The sequence below is a fragment of the Polyodon spathula genome, chromosome 11 (genome assembly GCF_017654505.1).
Source record: "Polyodon spathula isolate WHYD16114869_AA chromosome 11, ASM1765450v1, whole genome shotgun sequence".
In the NCBI taxonomy this organism is placed as follows: Eukaryota; Metazoa; Chordata; class Actinopteri; order Acipenseriformes; family Polyodontidae; genus Polyodon; species Polyodon spathula.
This window is the reverse complement of record NC_054544.1, coordinates 21,849,074-21,865,364: the sequence shown is the minus strand read 5'-3', so window position 1 is coordinate 21,865,364 and position 16,291 is coordinate 21,849,074. Positions and strand designations below refer to the sequence as shown.

General features: G+C 37.6%; 1 protein-coding gene across 14 annotated transcripts in view; it reads left to right on the top strand.

Moving 5' to 3' along the window:
* The window catches only part of adarb1b (adenosine deaminase RNA specific B1b), a 161,441-nt gene extending 146,025 nt beyond the window's left edge, over window positions 1-15,416 (top strand). For 13 of the 14 annotated variants that reach the window (XM_041263480.1, XM_041263479.1, XM_041263478.1 and 10 more), the window contains 8 exons: window positions 1,069-1,991; window positions 3,338-3,452; window positions 3,739-3,907; window positions 4,240-4,391; window positions 6,297-6,465; window positions 10,038-10,219; window positions 14,296-14,474; window positions 15,102-15,416. In XM_041263480.1, the coding sequence (XP_041119414.1) occupies window positions 1,069-1,991; window positions 3,338-3,452; window positions 3,739-3,907; window positions 4,240-4,391; window positions 6,297-6,465; window positions 10,038-10,219; window positions 14,296-14,474; window positions 15,102-15,278 (2,066 nt within the window). In that variant the 3' untranslated portion in view covers window positions 15,279-15,416. The remainder of the gene's footprint in view (window positions 1-1,068; window positions 1,992-3,337; window positions 3,453-3,738; window positions 3,908-4,239; window positions 4,392-6,296; window positions 6,466-10,037; window positions 10,220-14,295; window positions 14,475-15,101) is intronic. The other variant, XM_041263468.1, reaches the window with a different exon arrangement.
* The last annotated feature ends 875 nt before the right edge of the window (window positions 15,417-16,291 follow it).

The following is a 16,291-nucleotide window of genomic DNA, read 5'->3' as shown; positions in this document are numbered from 1 at the left end:
GCTTCACTGGTGTCTCACCTCTCCACTCCCGTGTACGACTCCCTCTTTCTTCCATGAATTCCCACTCTGGCACCTTGCATTTGGTTTTCTTCTTCTGAGCGCCGAAAGGAGTAACCTATCGAGCTTTTGCTGGAGGATGTTATAAATGAAAATTTAGTAAACGTTCCATCGGCTTTGTCAACTGGATGTGGTGATGTGTGTTGCCTATCAGAAAAACCATGTGGCTTCACCAACAATGCCTTTTAAACTGGCTAAACATGTCTGAAAGTGCAGTATTATAATTCACAACCCTGGGAAAACTGGGTTGGAGTTTTATTTTTCCTGGTTTAAATTCGAGATGGTAATGAAACAGGTTTTCAAACAGAAATTCACTAAAACCCAACCATATTGTAATAGTGCCAGCTAACACCAATTTCAGTGAACTGTGAGGGTGGATAAGTTTATAAATGATAATCATAATGAGAAATATATTGTGTACATCCACATCTACTGGGGCCATTTTATAAGACCTCTTCAAACACAGATTACACAGTCTACTAGACCAGTGTGTGCCTGTCAATAATGTGCAGGTTATTATGTTGCTTTTCCCAAAAAATACACCTACCTCCAACCCTAGTTGCCAGCCATAATCCAAAGATTTATGAATTACAGGACTGCTGATGTAATGCCCACTCCATATTCAAGTTTTCCATTCCAATTGTTTTGAACCAGTAGATTTAGTTTTAAAGTGTTATGAGTAAAATAGTAACCCCTTCTCTGGGATTTTGTTTATTTAATTTCTGAACTTTCTGTTTATGAGATATATGTTTTTCAAATGGTGTTTAATGCAAACTGCTTTGATTGGCCGACCATAGAAACCTTCAGGTTAAACAAAACTCAAAGGTCTCGTTTCAGAAATGCCTTAATTTGTATCTATTTAACATCCAACCTCCCCTAACACCCCAATCCGAATTTATAGAACACACATCACTTGTTCGGTTACAAAGAGAGATAAAGGAATCTATAAATTTTACATTTACAAGATCCTGCAACGAAGGCGTTGTAAGTTACTCTTTCTGGGCACCGCAGGTTCTTGCAGCACTGATGTTAAGGAAAACCGCAACCTGGACAACGTCTCTTCAAAGGAAGCCTTGGGTGAAGGGGTCCAACTCCCCAATGGAGGCAGTGGCAGCAGGAAGCGCCCACTCGAGGAGGGTAATAACGGGCACTCGCATTCCAAGTTCCGGGCCAAGAAACGAAAGAAAACCCCGGGGCCCGTCTTGCCAAAGAATGCACTAATGCAGCTCAATGAGATCAAGCCAGGGCTGCAGTACAAGCTGCTGTCTCAGACTGGGCCAGTCCACGCTCCTGTGTTTGTCATGACAGTGGAGGTCAACGGGCAGCTTTTCGAAGGCTCTGGTCCCACCAAGAAGAAGGCCAAGCTTAACGCTGCAGAGAAGGCCCTGAGGTCTTTCGTCCAGTTCCCCAATGCTTCAGAGGCCCACATGGCCATGGGTCGGACCCTGACTGTAAACACTGACTTCACCTCTGACCAGGCAGATTTCCCTGACACCCTCTTTAATGGTTTTGAGACCCCAGCTCAGGCCGATGTGGCCTATTACCTGGGCTCCAATGGAAATGGCTCCTTTAACTCCATAGGGGATTATCCTCTTCCCTCTTCTGGAGGGGCAGACAATGTCAGCCAGTCCCCTTTGCCCGCCCCATCTGCATTTGCCCCCTCTAGTGGGAAGAACTCTGTCATGATCCTGAATGAGCTACGCCCGGGCCTAAAGTATGACTTTGTCTCTGAGAGTGGAGAGAGTCACGCCAAAAACTTTGTGATGTCAGTAACAGCGGATGGACAGACCTTCGAAGGTTCAGGGAGGAATAAGAAGCTGGCTAAGGCCCGTGCCGCCCAGGCAGCCCTCTCCAGCTTGTTTAACATGCAGCTTGACCAGACACCGTCCCGACAGCCTATCCCCAGGGAAGGCTTACAGCTTCATCTTCCCCAGGTAAGAGCACAGGTAATATTGGTGATTGTGTTAGGAACTCAGCCATACCAAGGTTGGCCAAATCAAGATGACCCAGACAGTGAATATTCAAATATTCATTGGGGCAGCATGTTGATGCATTTATTTTAAATAAGATATGTTTGGCATTTACATCGATAACAAGTATTGACTAGTAATGTCATAAAATTGGTCTATAGATTTGATCCAACTCTTGGTTGTTTGTGTAACCCTAAAGCTAAAATGTGAATGTACAGTATGTGTGTGCATCTCGGCGGGGTGGGAGGATATCAGCATATGCATTAGTGAAAATTAAGCTTGCACATTAGGGATAGCTATTCCTTCAGTTTTCTGTAATGTGAAACTGGGCTCCAGCAGAGACGTGGTTATCTATCGCTTTAGAGAATGCATAACCTGGAATTGGAGCATTTTGTAATGTAATTGCGTGTGTCCTGCTGAGTGGTTTTGTTGATATATTGTCATTAATAACGCTGCCCTGGCTTGTCATTTCGTTAGTGATTTCCCTAATCTGACTGCGTGAAGAGATAGAGCTGGAGGCTGAAGCCTTGGAGGAGGAAAGCGTTGGCGTGATTTTTAGCTTAGAAGTCAGTCAAACGATCTTGTTCCACGTCGTTTTATGGATTAGTTAGATCTCTTTCTTTGAGTCCCAGCCTGTTCAAGTCACCGTGCAAATGTTTTAACAGAGCCAGCACTTCCTAATTGACTAATTCATTCACCAATGTAAAATATGTATTTAATTTACCTTCAGCTGTGCACAAAGGTCCCCTCCATTTAGTCAGAACTAATTAAAAAAAAAAAAAACAGACTAGTGAATGGAAGGGATAGTTTGAATTTTTATTGCTGGAATTTAATACCTCATTAATGTTCTTCAAGGCTAATTAAGATGAGCTCCTATAGTTTTGTGCAGAAACTCAAAATGCATGTCAGCACAGTTTTTACTTGGAAGTGCTCAAAAGTAAATTTGAGTAACATTAATGCCACTTTGATAGGGGTAGGACGACAGTATATTACTCAACCAATTGGAATTATAGTGTTCTAGTTAAATGGCAACTAAAAGCTAAAAAGCCTCTTTTTATTTTCAAAATAACCCAGGTATGCATGTTGAAAATACCAACCTTTGGCTTGGAGGCAAGCTGTCATGTATATTGATGCTGCTACAAGACATGTCAAGATGTGTGTACTGTATCTCTTACTAGCTGACGAGTAAGTTATAAAATAATAATTTTTGCCTTGTGAAAATCCAGTACAAGATAAAAAGAATGAGGCAATGTCTGTGTGGAAAAATGTCTTCCACATAGAGATAACATTTGTTTGTGTATTTTTTATAGGTTCTAGCCGACTCTGTATCCCGTCTTGTTGTGGATAAATTCAGTGAACTGACCGACAATTTCACATCACCTCATGCACGCAGGAAAGTCTTGGCTGGGGTTGTCATGACAACAGGTACAGGAAACACTTTTTATTTGTTCAGATTTATTTAAACCTATTCCTTTTTAGTAAAAAAGACTGTAAAATAAACATTTCTGTGAAGTTTTCACAGCTGTAAACGCTGAAATGCAAAACAACATAATGAGTAAATAACACAAGTCTGTAACAAACACACCACAGTCTTGATGAAGAGGTAGGACTGGTTCTAATTAATGGCTGCTATTAAATCTTACATTCAATGATGGACTTTGCTTACGTTAATATTTACATTTCTCAAATATGTTCCTTTTGACCTGTCCAGGCACTGACGTGAAAGATGCCGAGGTGATTTGTGTCTCCACGGGGACCAAGTGTATAAACGGGGAGTATATGAGCGACCGCGGCCTAGCCCTCAATGACTGCCATGCTGAAATTATCGCCCGAAGGTCCCTAATACGGTATCTCTATACCCAACTTGAATACTTCTTGAGGTACGTAGTAATAAAATTCACATTTAAAAGATCACTACAATGAGAAAAAAATTATATATATATATATATATATATATATATATATATATATATATATATATATTTTTTTTTTACAATTAATATTTACAGATATATGGAACGGTCATGTTAGTACAATGTCGAGATACCAAGCTGCCCCATGATACGTTACTGTATAATGCAAAGGACACACATCGTGGGGGGGGTGGGGGGTGGAATTAAAAGTTGGCATAAGGACGTAGAAATGTTACTGCAGCAGGTTTTTTTTCCCTCACAATTTTAACATGGTACACTTGTTTCTGTATGTTTTCTAGCAGCAACAAAGAAGAGCAACAGAAATCTATTTTCATCAGGTGTGAGAGAGGTGGCTATAAACTGAAGGACAATGTCCAGTTTCACCTGTACATAAGCACTTCACCATGCGGAGACGCCAGGATATTCTCCCCACATGAAGCTGGAATGGAGGGTAAGGGTCGGAGGGAGGGAGTCACATGGTGTTGAATCTAATATCAAGCTAAATTTTAAATGTCCCTCCCGGTTTTACTCGGTGGGTGTGAGCAGGGTGCAATCTCTGAGTCAAGTTTAAGTGAGTCAGTTTGTTTGAATGTGAGCGTGAGCTTACTGTCTTGGGGAACATTGCTTTCTCAGGTGTCAGGAGCTTTGAAAAGATATTTCTGTATGTGCTGCACCCCCTCCTGGTGACCCCAGTTAGATAAACTCTGATTTCAACTAAAATACATATGACAAGGAGCAATTGAAGGTCCTACAAGCTGTCAAAGGTGAAATCAGATGTTGTTTATGTTTTCGGTTTATTGAAATCTATTCTAAAACAATTTCTTATATGGCTGTGAGTTGGGTCTGAAAACCTAATTGGATAAAATAAGTAATTCCAAGTTTCAGAGCTTACCTTTACTTCCTGTTTAATAGATGAATACATTGTTTTTAATAAGATAACAGCAATTCTTACAGTTGAAAAAAAAAGTGATGCCCATCAGAAAGACACATGTTGATGTGATGCACAGTAAACGTAATCATTATTAACAAACTTTTTTTTTTAAATTTTTTAAAAATTCATTAAAAATTTCATTTTTTAATGAATTGCCACAAATACCCTGATGAACACAGCAAAAATAAATCACTTAAAAAATGTCTGCCATGAACAAAACTAACCAAAGTCAATTAAAGGGGTAACACAAAATGTCCTAATATTTCATTTTTCACACACATAAGCCTTATTATTATTACAAATACTATCTAAACCCAAACTCAGTAAAAACCCATCCCTTATTTATATCAGCAGGCTAAGTGTTCATATTTATTGGTTTAATTATTGATTTGTTTTGATGTATTTAATTAGGCTTCAGTATTTTTACCTGAATGCCAGTAGACACAAGCACAATGCAAAGTTAATTTAATATATTGCAGTCTATAATATGATGACTTGCTAATGGTTCATTAATATCTTAGCAAGATATTAATGAACCATTAGCAAGTTCATTAATATTTTACAGAAAGAAAAAAGTTACTCTCATTAAAACCTTTAGCTTAATTGAAGTAACGTTTACAGCATATCTATGCAAAGTGAAGTATTGTCAATGGTGTTATGTGTGGGAGTCTCTTTAGTCTATTTCTCTGTGTTGGTCCTGTGTTGTCGATGACTGCTGTCATATTTAAATCATTCACAATTGAATAAATCTACCTGAACAATTGAATAAACCACAGATTTTCCTCCCTTGTTTTAATTGCACAATCTGTGCTAAGGTTCTGTCACCTGAGCTCAGGAGCGGCTCTTCAGTTTTAGTTGCATGCCGTTGGTATTTGTCTATAGGATAGAAGTCAGAGTCAGCGTTTCCCAGTGACCTGCCACTGTGGATCAAGTTTCCTTTTGTTTATATTGCAATAAGCTGTGCACTGGATTGTGCTGCCGATTTACTAATATAAATACACTTTGGATCGTCTAGATGACACTGCATACTGTATGTCTATGGCAGGCAGCTAAAACTGAAGTGTAGCTCCTGAACTCATTGTCAAAGCATCTTAAATATAGAAAAAATATATATTACAAAAACTCAATATTTGAAACTAGAAAATATTATTCAAAGCTATTCTTACTCTGCAAAGACAGCAGTATAGAAATCCACCACTGTAACTGTTTAAAACAATAACCCCGTGGGAAGGTTCTATGGCTTAAGAATTAGGAATCATACATTACAATGTAATGGTAGTCAATTGAATATCTGCAGAAAGATGCACTATAACAGTATGTGCTGTACATAAGGCATCAGAAAGATTTCTAAGCACATATATTTTGAGTATTTCTAAGCACATGTTTAGAGTTTTTTTTTTTTTTTTTTTTTTAATGAATTTACAGACCAAGGAGACAGGCATCCGAATCGGAAAGCTCGAGGTCAACTTCGGACGAAGATTGAGTCTGGCGAGGGAACGATCCCAGTACGGTCCAGTAATACCATCCAGACATGGGACGGAGTACTGCAGGGAGAGAGGCTGCTCACAATGTCCTGCAGTGACAAGATCGCCAGGTCAGTCGCATCTGCTCTTTGCCACACTCACCGCTCCTCACTTAAGTCTTTGAATTCCCACACCGGTACAGAGTTCTGTTTCAACCAAACTTTCGAAATACAAAGAAACTATTTGATGACATTCACAATGTTGAAAAAGACCTTGAAATGTGTGTCATTGAATGTATTAAGTTTCTACCAGTTGTGTTTTATATTTATGGATGGCACATGCAACAACACTCGCAGCTACTAAATTTATTGGGAATAATGAATGTACAATGTGGTTTTTAAAATCACCTAGCAACAGATATGGAAAATAATAATAATAAAATACAATCCTCTTTCCCCTAATTGTAGAACACTAAGGCCCAGATTTATTAAGATATTTACATAACAATTAAACCTTTTTTTGTGAAAATAATGTTACATAACTAGTAACAAGCAACATTTGAATCCTTAAATAAACTTTGAAAGAAAAGTATTCTTGCTGTGTTAATAGTGATATGTCCCTCACTGTATGCAGAAGTGTTGTGTCTGAAGTTTGTTTTATTTTACAATATATATTTCTTAAAGAACAAAATAACAGCACAATTGAGATGAGAACCACTGCCTTTTGCCATTGGCATGTACTGTATAATAACTTTTGACATTCTTTGTATCTGACTTTTCAAAGAAGTCTGTAAACGGTATCATCCTGACGGAGAGGCAGAATTAGAGGCAGTGATACCAGACCTGTGATTGATTGTATTTCAGTTTAGAAGGACAGTGACATATTTTAGTGACTTCATGAAGGAGACGTTTTGTTGTAGCTTTTTGAACTGTCAAAGCTCCTGGAAAGCTTTAATGCTTAGGCTAATTATACTCTACAGTTGTATGACATTCGGCACAATGCAAAACAAGACATAAGAATGTGTCAAACTGCCACTGCTTTTTATATGGTAATTGGCTGCTGTGGTTTCTTGACAAAGTTGTCTCCAATGCTTTTAGTATTTTTAATATAGCTGCCGTTTTGAGGTTGTGTGACTTAAGTTTTTACTGACAGTACAATTTGAGTTGTTGTCTTCATATAAAAAAAAAAAAAATAATAGTAATTCTCTTTTCACTACTGGATTGTTGGCCATATTTAGGATGAAGAGCACACACTATGTGGTAGTGTTTATGAAGTGGCTAGATCCCACAGCTATAACATGTCATTGTATACTGAATTTGATTGCAACCATCAAAATTTCTCGAATTATAGCTTCACTCCAGTCGGTATGTGTATACTGAATGTAACGCTTATAAACAAATACATATATAATTGGCAGTGTTGTGTGATGCACTGCTGTTATGAATTCTGTCCACTGTCGGTGAGACTAGATGATTAAAAGCTCAGTCACTATGAATGCAGACGAGCGCGGCTGTTTTGCATAGTTGTTAAGACACTGGTATGCAGTGTGCCAGGTCACCAGTTACCCAGTTCCATAATACTTCCTTCCTAATACTTAGAAATATAATTCCATGGTAAGTGTTTACGGCATTCTCCATAGTTTATTGTTTGATTGTTATTTAACTTCATCTTTCAAGGGTCTGTCATTTCAGTCTCCTAATATGATTTGTTTTTCTTTTTATAGGAAGTAATATGCGTTTTAATGCTATCCCTGTTTCAGCTGATACCCGATAACCTTGAACCCTGGATTTCTTTTATTTCTTTAATGATGATTTACACTTCCACCAAAGGCAAACTCCATGTGGAGAGAGTACTTTTTTTTTTTGTTGTTCTTGTTTTTTTTTTCTTTTTTTTTTTTTTAAGATATTATGAACATATCCCACTGCCTAAAAAATCTTTCTCAAGATTCAAAATCTTGTTTTTTTTTTTTTTTTTTTTTTTTTTTTTTTTACCCAGTGGGGTGTAAAAAGGGCAATTCAATTTGTAACTAACTAAAGCTGAACATAAAATGTATCTTTTAGCAGTTTAAGCCTTTACAAGTACTGATTATCTTGACATCCTAAGGCACTGCTTTTAATTTAAAGTACAATCACTTGACAGTTTATTCAATACATTCTCCCGTGTCGAAATGCAACATTTTCTTAATGATGCCTGTTGTGGAAATCCAAAGCCTGCTCTGGCTATGTTCAATATAAAAGGACATGCTGAAACAAGACAAGCTAATGACCTAGTGAATAAACACAAATGTGGTTTCAAGATATGCACCTGGTGTATATGAAACGAAAAAGACCAATATTATCAAGGTGCGTGATTCCATATTCCGTGGACATAATTGTTTTATTATTTAAGCCAGTGCTGACTATTGTGTGTAAAATAACTATGCTGATGCTCTGGGAGGTCTAAAAGAGACTGTAACAGGGGTGTCCTGTTACAGTGTGGGTATCCACTGAGAGACGAGAGAGGCACAGAGGGTTTGATGTTGAAACACCACTCAGGCATCCAGGTTTTATTAAAAACACACCCAGGCAGTTGCAGTGGTTGGTGGCCGCCACTAGGGTATGAGCAAAGATATCCCTAGTGCGGCAGGACATACACACAGGTGTACATAATTACAAAAAAACAAAACAAAATAGTCCAAAAACAACTAAGAAAACAAAACAAAGTATAATTTACTTAAGTTAAATAGATATTTTAAAAATAGAGGTGAAAAATAGGTAAGATTAATGAAACAGCACAGCTTCAGTATGTCTGTTCATTAAACACGCATCCTGTTTAAACACATCAGTCTTGCTGCATTTTGACTGACCTTGCTTCAGCCAAAGACTACCGATTTGTCCTTGTCTTTTCAAACACATTAAGAGCCTTGATTGGGATACTCCACTTCTAAATGAAGCGACATATCGTGGAGCTCAGTGAGACATCCGTTGGACTGGCCTGACTTTTATCACTGCCTAAAGAAGTGCAAATAGAAAAAAAATATTTTCAGCACCTATTTTTAACAATATCAATATTCACTAGACCCCTTTAATTCAGTTGACGATCTTTTGGTTTTTTGCTATTGTTATTTCTCTGTTTGGAATGCAGTATGTACAGTAGCTATCTCAGATAACGTCGCAGATGTAAAGTTCTCTGGTACCCAATCAATTTATTGATTAGCAGTTCAAACTCCAAGCCAAGTTACCAGGATGCAGCAGTTTATCTATAATGTTGTATAACATTCACATTGCAATAAAGGGGGGACAATGACAATGTTAGTAGCACAGTTCTAGCCAATTAAATACAATGAATTAGAATATGTATTATTAGCTTTATCTCAAGAGCAACAGCTGGCTGAATAAGTGAGGACTGATGCTGGTCACTGCCTGACTGAGTCAGCCATCCTTTCTATTCAGCTTTTCGATGTGACTGTTTTTGTGTTGTTGAAAACCTGCTAGTCTCAAAGGACCATAATGTGAAACTTTTTTATACTGGCATTTTTGTTGCGTTGGCTCTGCTGTCGATAGGGATTGGACTGCAAACACCAAAACTTTTTATTATGCCACTTAACCGTTAGTATGTTCACTTCTTGGACTCGTTGACTCACATGTAGAAGAGTCTGTATCTATTTGGCAAATCCTAGAGCAGTGCAACTCTTTGACGATTTATATTCTTCTGTATATTTCAGGTGGAATGTGGTTGGAATCCAGGGATCCTTAATGAGCTACTTCACGGAGCCCATTTACTTCTCCAGTATCATCCTTGGTAGTTTATACCACGCAGACCACCTCTCCCGGGCCATGTACCAGAGAATAGCCGACATTGAGGACCTGCCCCAGTCATTCACACTCAATAAACCTCTACTCAGTGGTAAGCGATCTAGTGACAATTACATCTGTGTATGATTCACCTGCAGTCTGTGTTTATATATTTGTATGTAAAGCAATAGAAATGTACACAGTGTATTGCTTAGGTATAGGTGTGCTCCTGCTTAAGATTTAAGACTGATTTGCTGCCTTTACTAATAATTAAGGAAAGCTCTGCTGTGGGATCATGAGCCACAACTACAGTAATGAAGTCAAACCACAGCTGCTTGATTTTTGCCATTAATGTTAGTCTGTGGAAAACTGAGCTTTCTTTAGGAAGCTCCTGGGCACATTTCTATCTGTTTTTTACAGTTTTGTACCTTACCCCCTCTATTCCAGTCCAAATGAATTTAGTGGAGGTGCCCATACTTTTAGTTACACTTTTAGTATTTTAAGAACCCCTCTATACTTTTTTTATGAAACTTTGTTTGGTCGGTCCTTTTTTAATCATGTTTTTATGGGTATAATGAAGGCTGTGTCTTTGAATACTTACTTCAGTAAAGGTAAACAAATCGTACATACCAGCTATTTCCAATTCACTGGAAATGGACTCCCAGATGTTCCTCTTCATTGCCGTGTCTTTATCATTTTTGTGTCCTTTATTGAACAGCTCCAGGCATTTTGATACTGCAAGTTATCTTTTCTTCTGCCATTGTTTAGGTTAGGTGTGTAGGTCACCTCTAATGTTGTACGTACAGCAATGGCAGGGAAATAAATAACACGTTTTCTGGCTTTGTATGAGTTATCAGTCACAGTCCAGTTCTGCATCAGCGCACAGTCTCTCTTTCCAATCAACCCAGTAACTAAAGCCACTTTAGGATCTGCAGGAAGTAATCGGTCATAGTGGCAACTAAGTGGTTTAATTTAGTCTGCCCAGCACACAAGGTATCCACATCATTTTAAATGTCAGCTTGCATTTTCTTGTTGTCCTACAAAACCTGCAGCAGTATCTCTTCCTTTTAAAAGGAAAATTGAACTAGCAGTTAGCGAGATAATGGAGAGTTTGTGAGATAATGGAGTGGCAATTAACCTTTTCCAGTTAAAGAATTTTAAAAAGGCATCACACAGTCCCTTAGAGTGAAATTGAAATACAGAGTCATAATGATAGTTGTATGGTATGCAGCCTGCTGATGCCAGACTTTGTTAAGGAGTTCAATTGAGTACGAGGATTTTTACCTGAACCCACTGAGCCGGCGATTACCAGCCTAGATTTTGATGCAATCCTGAAGGAAGTTTTTAGCCATTGCTGTTTTTTTACTCCTCTTGCAAGGGAAACATAAGTAAGGCAGATTTACGGTGGAGCAAAGCAGCATGTGAAGATTAACATCAATCCCGAGCATACACCTCATCTCACAGGCAGGACGAATAGAAGGAAATCTCCTCCACCTGATAGGAATTTGTAAGCAACTGTTTAGCCACAGGGTCTGCAACAACGCTGAAAGACCAGGTTAAATCTCTGGCAGTGCAGTATGTTAATGTATATTACAAGGTACGTCAGTAACATACATCCCCTGCCATTGCTTTCAATTTAAAATGAGAGCCATCAGCAGGATGACAACGTTGAGGACCATGCCATGTATGAACAGTATTACAGAATAGTATAGAATAACATTCAGCAATGAAATGTTTAGTCAACTTTTGATAAGCTGTTCTCCAGATATATGCAACAATGTAAGTGTGATGTACAGACAGGTAGACACTACGCATATCTCCAGAATCTGATATTCTCAGTAGGCACAACCTCCTCCACTTTACGTACTTTTCTTATGTTTTCCTTAGTTGGTTAATAGAGCTTAATGTGCATTATTCTGAATGGCACTGTAGGTCCTGGTTTATTTAAAGTAAGGATCATAGCAACCATTCCTATACTGTAGTTTATTTGTTCTACAGGGTTTCTATTACGAAGATGTAAAATAATGTTATCTCTTACGTGGTGATGGAGATACAGTGGAGATGCCCTTTCATCTGCCTGTCCAGACATACATACGGGTCCATTCAGTTAATTCAGACAGTGACGGATCTAAAACCAGCCAATAAGATGATTAGAATTTCTAAACCAAGGTTGTGAAAATCAAACATCTCGTCAGTGCATTTCTTTGGGTAGAAATATATAGAACTCCAGAGAACATCCATTTCGTGATTTAAAAAATAGTGATATTTATGTTCAAATTTGTAAATGTATGTACAGAAATGATTATCTTGGTGTGATGAAACTTGGTAATGACATTCTAGTTATCAAGCATATCCAGGTATGAAGAATGTACACATTCGCTAACTCACATGTTTTTATCATGTTTATTTTCAGATGTGGTGGAGAGCAGTGAAATTATGAAAAAAAAAACAACAAATGTAACCAAGAAAAACATTATTTTTGCAAACCATGCGACAGCATAGCACAAATGATGAAAATGAAGTGGCTTAAGTAATCCTGTTTTAAATGTCCTTGTTTCACTCCTACATGTAATAACTAAGGCCCTGTGTAAATTGCGATTACACAGACTTTGTGGAAATCATAGTTAGCCCAATACTGTGATTTCTTTTCAATTTTCTTAAGAAATAAAACTATTATTTGTATTTAAAAAAAAAAAAAAAAAAAATATATATATATATATATATATATATATATATATATATATATATATATATATATATATATATATCACATTAACAAAACTTTACAGCTCTGCTGTGTGTCTGCATGTACTATTCAACATGTACATAGTACTGTGCACTGATTGTCATGTGACTACAGTGCTCCGTCACTATAAGGCACTCAATTATAACGTGCCTGGGATGTAACGCTCCTACAGCATGTCCCCCAATTCCCTATACTAGTGATTCATGCAATATTTCTACAGTAAATACAGTACCAGTGTTGTTCAAACTGCAAACAACTTCTCAGACCAACTTCCATTTCTGTCTCTCCCTTTTGATACAGTATCTGAACTGAAGAAAATCTGCACTGGCACTTTATAACACAGACATCTTATTCAGTATTTGTTTTATAACTAAATAAATATTAGGCCTATTATGTGGTTATCTTTCCCAATGTGTTTACTTTTTTTGTTGCGGCAGCCGAACCTGGGGCGAGCCCATTGCCTCTTCCCCTCGCCTGACCCGCTCTCCTTCTCGCACTTGGTTTGCTTGTCTGTCACTTTGAACTGAACTCCCGACCGCCGTTTAGCCAGGCTGTGTAAAGTTTAAAAACTGCTAATTCAAATGATCTGCGAGTGGGAAAGTTACCTTTTTTTATTTTTTTTGAAAAAAAACTAGCATTGATTACATGGTGCTTTATGCATGGTTAATTCACGGAAAGTTACATTTTTTTGCTTCACTATACCTGCATTATAGAGAGGAAGTTATTTTATTTTGTATTTTAGTCAGATGTGTGTTGTATCCCGTGGCGCCCCCTACCCCCTCGTTTATAACGCTGTTCAGTTATAACGTTCATATTGTGTGTGTCCCCCATCCACAATCTAAATTAAAGCACTACACATTATAAACAAGGAAATGGATGTCTCTAAAAAGGCAAAAAATGTGTCTGCAGCAGATCACGTAAAGCAGTATCCAGCAGGTGTTTTACACTGCGACGGAGGTAATACACTTCTGTACATCCTGCAACATTACAGTAGATCACTACCGAAAATTGTCTGTTGACAGGCATTTAGATTCAAGTATTCACCTGAGAGAGAGGCAGAAATCCAGGGCAAGAGCTGTTCTTGCAGATGCACTTTTACCACCTCCAGGCTGTTAATTACAACACCGTTTCACAAGCTATTGTAAAGTGCTTGAATGACTTTGACATAGATTTTGATGATGTCACTGCATTTATCTGTCCATTTGCTGATTTTTTTATTTTTTTTTAAAGTAATAATCTGTACACAGAATTAATGAAATAGTTCCGTGCACATTCCGTGAAATATGATACTTTACCCGTGACATAGCTGTGAATTAAAAAAAAATATCTGCGATTTTCACAGTGCCTTTGTAATAACATTTAAATCTAAATTGAGGGTTTTGTTTACATAAGAAGCATGTCTTGTTTTTTTTACCACTGTCATTTTCTTTATACCGTTTCAGGTATTAGCAACGCAGAAGCCCGACAACCAGGCAAGGCTCCCAATTTCAGTGTGAACTGGACAGTGGGTGACCAGGCCCTTGAGGTCATTAACGCCACAACAGGAAAGGATGACATGGGCCGTGCATCCCGTCTGTGCAAGCACGTTCTGTACAGTCGCTGGATACGCCTACACTCAAAGGTATGTGTGTGAGGAGTAAGTTATACATGATCCTTACAGAATGGATCGAAAACCGTCTCGGCCAACTTCTGAAGAGTAAAGATGGCTGCATAATTACAGACATGTATAGATTGGTTTTTGTTTTGTTTTTTTGTTAGGCAACAATTTTTTTCTGAGGAAATCAGCTTATGTATTTTTTTCATACAGGTGATAAAACCGTTGTTTTACTGTAGCTTTTATTAGGCAGCATTATAATACAATCCTCATAAAATTTTCTGACATTTAAACATAAATAAAAATGATGCTGCATAGTGAAGATAGTAGCCTTAACATCATGTTGCTAAACCTATGTCTCTTCACCTAACTTTTTCTGCGCTTTGCAATGCTTTTTCTATTTTTTCTTGATGTTTAGCTGTGATAATTTGTAAAATGAAAGAGAGAGACCGGGGTACAGCATTACCCCAGGGTACCTTGTAAAGTCTGACATTATAGAGCTATATAGTGAGTTGAAGTACATGGCAGGGGGAATTTATGGAACCATTTTGTAAGCTACATTTACTGTTAAGATATTGTAAATACATGTATGCCCCTCCGCACAAAGACGTATGCAATTACTAACTGTTATGTTTGTTTCATTGTTTGTTTTAGCTTCTCTCAAGTCTGCGGATCAAACTGTCCAAGCCCAGCTCGTACTACGAAGTCAAGCAGGCTGCCACAGAATACCATGTAGCCAAGCAGGCACTCATTAAGGCTTTTCATAAGGCTGGGCTGGGTGCCTGGGTGAAAAAGCCAATAGAACAGGACCAGTTCTCTCAGAGCCCATGAGAAAGAGCGGGTGTTGAGGATGGAGCCAGTGAAACAAATTACCAGCTGCTGAGACTTCCATGTGTTCAGTGTATTTATTGTATTGCTCTGAGATTTTACCTGCATCTTATTTTTTATCCCTGAATTTTATTGCATTCCTCCTTTTTTAAATAGTTTTTATATGTGTGTGTGTGTGTGTGTGTGTGTATATATATATATATATATATACATACATACATACATACATACATACATACATACATACATACATACATACATACATGCACACACACACATATATACAAACAGACAGACACACATTACATCTTTCTATTTCTTTCTATTACATCTTTAAGTCTTGCTATTTTAAACTGGAAACACTGGTGGGTGCGTGTGTGTGCTAATTTAAAAAAAAAAATTGTAAAGAAACATTTTTATAAATAAGAAGTTTTAACAAATGTAATGAGCCAGATGTCTACAGGAGAAAGGAGACTGCCTACAGAGCATGTTTAAGCCAAATAGTTGTAGTGTGGGTTACTTTGAACTGTGTACGGAGCTAGGGTTTTGTTTTTTGTTTTTTTATGTATAACTTTTTCTGGGAGTTGTATGTCATTTGAATCAAATTTAGTGTCAATTTATAAATTTTAGCGAGATGCTGTCTGTTTAGGGTCAAGTCAGATGATTTGAGGATCATGTCCAATTTTCTCAGAGCCTCTGTAAACTGGGTGTACGAAATAGTCTTTTTATTTTATTTTTTTATATTATGTTATCAACAAAAACTGGGGACTTTATTGTGTAGTACTGTGTGAATTTAGTTTGACTCCCTCAATTTGTGTTTGTTTGACCTGGACAGGGAATACATTACTTTAAATGGAAAGTAATCTGTGTCGTGAACAGTCTTAATCTGGGCTGCTTCTGTTTATAAGAATGGCTTTAGCTTGTCTGAATGTAAATATTGTTGATCTGACAAGTAAACTGATTAATTGTGAGGCAATTCTTTCAGTTTTAATTAGGGCTTTGTCTGGGAATCCAAC